General features: G+C 36.8%; 1 protein-coding gene across 1 annotated transcript; it reads right to left on the reverse strand.

Annotated features, from left to right (window-relative positions):
- Positions 1 to 260: 260 nt before the first annotated feature.
- Positions 261 to 2,679, reverse strand: LOC132731951 (uncharacterized). The gene is made up of 4 exons (XM_060718257.1): positions 1,975 to 2,679; positions 1,464 to 1,692; positions 896 to 1,050; positions 261 to 383 (listed from the first exon to the last, which is right to left on the reverse strand). Exons 2-4 carry the CDS (start codon positions 1,501 to 1,503, stop codon positions 261 to 263), a joined length of 318 nt encoding a protein of 105 aa, XP_060574240.1. The 5' UTR covers positions 1,504 to 1,692; positions 1,975 to 2,679.
- Positions 2,680 to 5,829: the final 3,150 nt, after the last annotated feature.

The raw sequence follows: 5,829 nt of genomic DNA on the forward strand, positions 1-5,829 counted from the left end.
CATTTAAAATGGATTTCGATATCAAAATACAAAGAGCTATTAACATTAAAGAACATGGCCAGACCTAACAGGGCGTGCAAGCTGACATGAATCTGTGCTGTTTTGGCAGTGGTTATTCACTTTCCGTTTCATATTTTCGTTCAAATATCTCGAGAAATTCATTCAAGAAAAGTATTGTTACGAATCGCCTACGTTAAAGAAAATTTTCTTTAAAATCAGTATGCTAGTTACCGTCTTGTATTGCTAACTTTTTAAATCGCCTAAATGTTTATATGCAAGTGTGTACGCTGCTCATGGATTCGACTTAAAACATTCCTTTTCCTGTCAAAACCACGCTCAACCGCCCGCTGTGCCTCCATGTATGCTCCCATCAATACTTTGAACTGGAAAGTGTTAGGGAAAAAAATCACACTTTTAAATAACAATCTTAATAATATTACGAGTGATGATCCAAAGAATACCCGGATTAAATAATATTTTATTAAAAGTTCATATAACAAACGCTATATTAATGCGTTATATATCCTCTTTACCATGAAACAAAAATTATAACAATTAAACACACTATGGTCAGCACATGCCGTTTGTTGGCATATTTCGTTTTAAATGGCACTCGCTGTAGGTGTGAGTACCTCAACAGACAGGGCAGTACTCGAGCATAGCCCACTTCTTCTTGCTGGACCCAAGCTGGAGGTTTGAACACCGGGTCATCCAAGGTCGGAGCTCCAATCGTCCCAATCGATGATAATGACATCATCATCATCGTGGACCGGCTGCATACATAGTAATGTGCATGTGGGGTTGCACGAATGTGGTCACAATGCCATTAGCTGTGACTGAAACATATATAATGGCATTGATAAACCACAGAAGACCCTTTTTCATCAATGTATACCTCTTCCATCCGTTTGTCTCGATTAAAAAGATCACTTATCCCGCCTAAAACTCCGCCTACAAATGCTCCGAGACCGCCGCCGACTGATGCTCCTACTTTCATACCTTCAATGAATCCATCGTTACCATTAGCTGCCATGTTTCCACCAGCCATTCCTTAAAAAGATTATAAATGCATGCCTAAATTCTGTATTGTAAATGCATTAAGGATCATGTAATAATGTGAAAAACATCAGCTCGTCGAATCGAAATGAGTTCGCCATGAGGTTACTTTCCATACATTAGTAGGTGAAAATATATTCAAATTACATTCACTGTCACAAGGAATACATGCCAGAGCCGAGAAACAGTTCGAATGACCGTAGAAAGGATTTCATAATCAATCACAGTGGAAGTGACCTGTACTGTCTTGGAATCGAACCTGTATCGCCTAATTCACAGTCCAACTCTCTACCTATTCGGCTAACCATTTGGTTACAAGGGAATTAGGGAAACCATGGTTTCTCTTACATGTAACAAATGACAAATATTAGTTTCCTATAATTGTAACGTCATTTAACTTAACTTACCGGCTTGTTCTCTAAACATTGCTCTATCTGATTGTAACATTTCTAGATTGTTATCGATTGCCTGCTTTTCCTCGTCCAATTCCTCTTGTGTCCCCGTTTAGCAGCTCGTAAATTATTTTTTTTCGGTTTCCATATCTTCCTTAAGACGTTTCTTTTCGTTGTCAACATGCTGGTTCCAATAAGCACATCACCAATATTTTCTTGAAGACCTGTATAGGCGTCTTTGTAACTGTCAGACATTTTAGAAGTAGAATACGAATATATAAATAAAAAATCACGGTCTTAACATAAAATATGTAAATGTTACCAAGAACTGTTTTTCATAAGGATTAAATTTAATCATACATTATATGATATAAAATGTAAATGTTATCATAAACTACTAGTATATTATCAACGTAAATGTTACCATAAGCTATATATCTTAAATACCATAGATGATAGAATTCCAAATGTTGACCATAAATTATCATATATAAGAGGTTAATGTTACCGCATTAACTATTCATACCCGTCTCTCATTTTTTCGGCTTCTTGTTTCATCTCCTCAGCTTGTTCTATTATCATTTCTAAAGCATCTTTTACGAGCTCTTCGTCCTACAAAAATAGCCTTTCAATCCTTAATCTGTTAAATATGTGCGGTAAGACACGGTTCAGAACTGTTCACTATTTAGAGGGGAAAATGTTTAAGCGGCCGGATAGCTCAGTTTGTACAGCCGCGGAACATGTTTCGATGGTCCCCGGTACGAGTCCCGGTAAGACTGCACATTTTTCTTACCCTGTGATATTTGGCGCTCAACGTGGAACCGTGACTGAATACTAGTATAGCTCAAAGTTAATTTCACATTGCTCTGTAACCTTTGGAAATTCGATGACGAATTTCAATATTTGCAGGGAAGAATGTCACGGTTCAGAACTGCTCTCTATTTAGGGGAAAAATGTGTAAGCGGTGATGCGGTAGAGCCGCAGAGCGGTATTCCGAGGGTCCTGGGTTTTATATTTAACTATGACACAGTTATCAATAATCCTGTTACTATCATTCAGTATATTTAACGGTAATATTCAATTCTTAAAAAGAGAGGGGCAGTCGTTTTCTAAAAAAATGTATTGTATCATCAATGATTGGTAAATCACCATTACAATAGTCAATCTTTTTTGAAATGTACCAATTCAATTTCACTTGACAGCGGAAAATTGGGTAAAGAGGTCGTGGCTAGGTCTCCATACATTACCTTTAGGTCCAAAACAGCATCTAAAATAATAGGTATCATAGTTTCGACTATATGCGCTGAGGTGACTGAAAATTTATCCATCAGTTCTGCCGACTGGAGGTGGAGCATTTGTGCTGTAGCTGCCGTCATGCGAACCTAAAATAAGCATACTTTACATTATAACAAAACAGCTCACTTTTTAAGCTAAAATGTTGTGTTCTTCTTTGCGTGAATATGAAGAAGAATAATCAGATATAAAACTGAAAAAAAACTTTTGTTGCTATAATTATTATCTTAATAGGTGTATCTTTTTTTTATATAAAATTTACTTTATTTATAAAATATTTAAAATGGGGAGTGGGCCTTTGGTCTATTTGTGATAGAATAAATAGTCAAACATGTTTTGTAGCCTGATCTACTAAAATGAAAAAGGTACCTCTCATTACTAAAAACACAGGTAGGATTTCAAATTAACGAATTCAAAATTTCAACATATTGAAGTCATAAATTCACGAAAATAACGGCATCAACTTCATAAACTTACGATTTCAACGTCATAAATTCATGAAATTCGTGATTTCAACGTTTTAACTCCATGAATTTAAGTTCACGTTTTGAACTAAGTGATTCTAATTTAACAAATTCATGAATTCACGATTTCAACTGGATCAAAAGTTCCTGTCGGGATTCGAACCTATTTAAAATCATTTTAGAAATTTAGTAAATTTCATAAAAGAAAAAAATACGAAAATCCACAACAACCAACCGATGGTGGCAAGTGGTTTTAAGTCAACGACCTTAACCATGCGCCCACGGACGGCCGATTCTTCCATGTGAGGAAGCCATCCAGCTAGCTTAGGAATAGTTCTCCTCAGGTGCCGATTAATGCCTGAAATAATGCATTTGTACCTGATGTCTTCCTCCACCTTGAAATCGTGAATTTATGCAGTTGTAATCATCGGGATTTTACGGTGTCCTTATCGTGCCATTTAGAATGTCGTCCGTCGCGTTTAAGGGTAGACACACGACAATGCGAAGTGACATCGCGACAATGCGAAGCGACGCTCGACAACGCGAAGCGATATGCGACAATGCGAAGCGACGCTCGACAGTGTCAAACGATATGTCGCACTGTCGCCTAGAAATGTCGCGGTAAAAAAGGGCGACATTTAAGAAATGTCGCTTCGCGTTGTCGAGTGTCGCTTCGCATTGTCGAGCGTCGCTTCGCGTTGTCGCGATGTCACTTCGCGTTGTCGCAATGTCACTTCGCGTTGTCGCATTGTCACTTCGCATTGTCGAGTGTCGAGGTTGGTAGAAGTGCATACCACGACACTCGACAATGCGAAACGACAACGCGACAATGCGATACGACGCTCGACAATGCAAAGTGACACTCGACATCGCGAAGCGACATTTTTAAAATGTCGAGTAAATGTCGCGTTATTTTTATGATTTTTTACACCGCGACGCTCAACATTGCGAAGCGACACTCGACAATGCGAAGCGACACTCGACAACGCGAAGCGATACTCGACAACGCGAAGCGACACTCGACAATGCGAAGCGACATTTGGAATAATATCGTATCGCATTGTCGTGCGTCTACCGGTGCTTGGTCAGAATTTACTAACTCACCGACAAACGGTGCGATCATGGAAGGGGTCGCACTAAACTGCTGACGAATTAGCTGACGATATAGATATATAGGAAACTGCTGACCAGTTAAATAAAAAAGGATTATCGGAAAATGCTGACCAGTTACACAAAGAAGGGAAACATTGAAGGTGTGAAGTTATATAAACACGCCGTAGGGGGTAATAAAAAGATGGGAAATTACTTTTATTCTTTTAATTATATTTTTAATTTTTGCATTTATATGACTATGTTTATAAACTAAATTAATATATACATTTAAAGTACCATAATATCATACATTTTAACACGGATTTACATTACTACATGTAATATAAATCCGTGATTTTTAAAGGATATATTAAACAGCTTTTTATACCTCTAAAGATATGCAAAAATTTGAATTAATGTTTTATAAAGAATTATGATGTTATGAGTTTTATCAAAATCTCTTGTTAGTGATATTTCAATAGAAAAATCTTGTAACGGAAAAAAATGTATTTTCAAAAGCAATAATTGCAATTTGAATTAATATTAAATAAGTCAGCAGTGGTTTTAACTTAATTAAATGTCGACAAAATTTTATACAATATATTGAATTTCGTACATTATAAAATGAATTAAAATTTTCACGACAAAATATATTTTTTTTCTATATTTCTAACTGGTCAGCAGTTTCCCTATATATCTAACTGGTCAGCAGATTCTACTACATGTGTATATGTTTAACTGGTCAGCATTTTCTCGCCTGAATGTAAAGAGCGTTAAATTTGCTAACCATATAGAATCACACTGGCCATAGCTTTCGCAGAAGCGGTGGGTCTAACCGGTGCGGCGATGGAGAATTCGTCGCAGAAGCGGTGGAAAAAACATGGCTATCGGATAGTTTTTTTGCTGGTGTCGGTTAAGTTTATGACTTATTTGTACATCATGTTTTTATGTTTTACTGATAACACTAGTGAGACTGGAGCCCACATATGTACTCTTCCAACTTATTACACGCATGGGGTGCAAATCATGACCAGGTATGCAAACACTTCTGTACAGTTTGACGAGGGGTCGCCACTTTTGCCTAATTTTGTTTATAACACTACAAATGTACTCAAAACTATCCCTAGATACACTGGCAATCGCACCGTATGTATGATAATTACATAAAACAACCATATTTTGGAACTTTTGGAAATTGATATTACCATTTTCATATAAGAATTGACAAAAATTGATTACAACGCAGACGGCAGTGGATTCGATTGCAACGCAGTGCGGTGGACCCGATATCATTTATGTCTTTTTTTTAACGTTAAAGTCACAGACACTTAGGAGTTGAGCTCCAAACGCCTAAAAATACAAATGAAATATATATTTTGTTAATCCTAATTCATATATAGTTGTTATATATATATCAATGAAAGTAAATATACGTTTTTTTGAAAACAAAATGACTCTCAGATATGCTGTATATAAATGCGCTTTGAACCAGCCTTGCTATAATCGGAGTCATTCGGGATAATGCGGGGGTT

This window comes from Ruditapes philippinarum, unplaced genomic scaffold (genome assembly GCF_026571515.1).
Source record: "Ruditapes philippinarum isolate M1 unplaced genomic scaffold, ASM2657151v2 ctg24829_1_1_1_1, whole genome shotgun sequence".
In the NCBI taxonomy this organism is placed as follows: domain Eukaryota; kingdom Metazoa; phylum Mollusca; class Bivalvia; order Venerida; family Veneridae; genus Ruditapes; species Ruditapes philippinarum.

What these genes read in the sequence shown, in the direction of transcription:
- LOC132731951 (XM_060718257.1), bottom strand. Translation starts at nt 1,503, where the DNA reads ATGTTACAATCAGATAGAGCAATGTTTAGAGAACAAGCCG. An exon ending in AATGTTTAGAGAACAAGCCG is followed by an intron (nt 1,051 to 1,463) that starts GTAAGTTAAGTT and finishes AATCTTTTTAAG; the next exon opens with GAATGGCTGGTGGAAACATG. An exon ending in GAGACAAACGGATGGAAGAG is followed by an intron (nt 384 to 895) that starts GTATACATTGAT and finishes AACACTTTCCAG; the next exon opens with TTCAAAGTATTGATGGGAGC.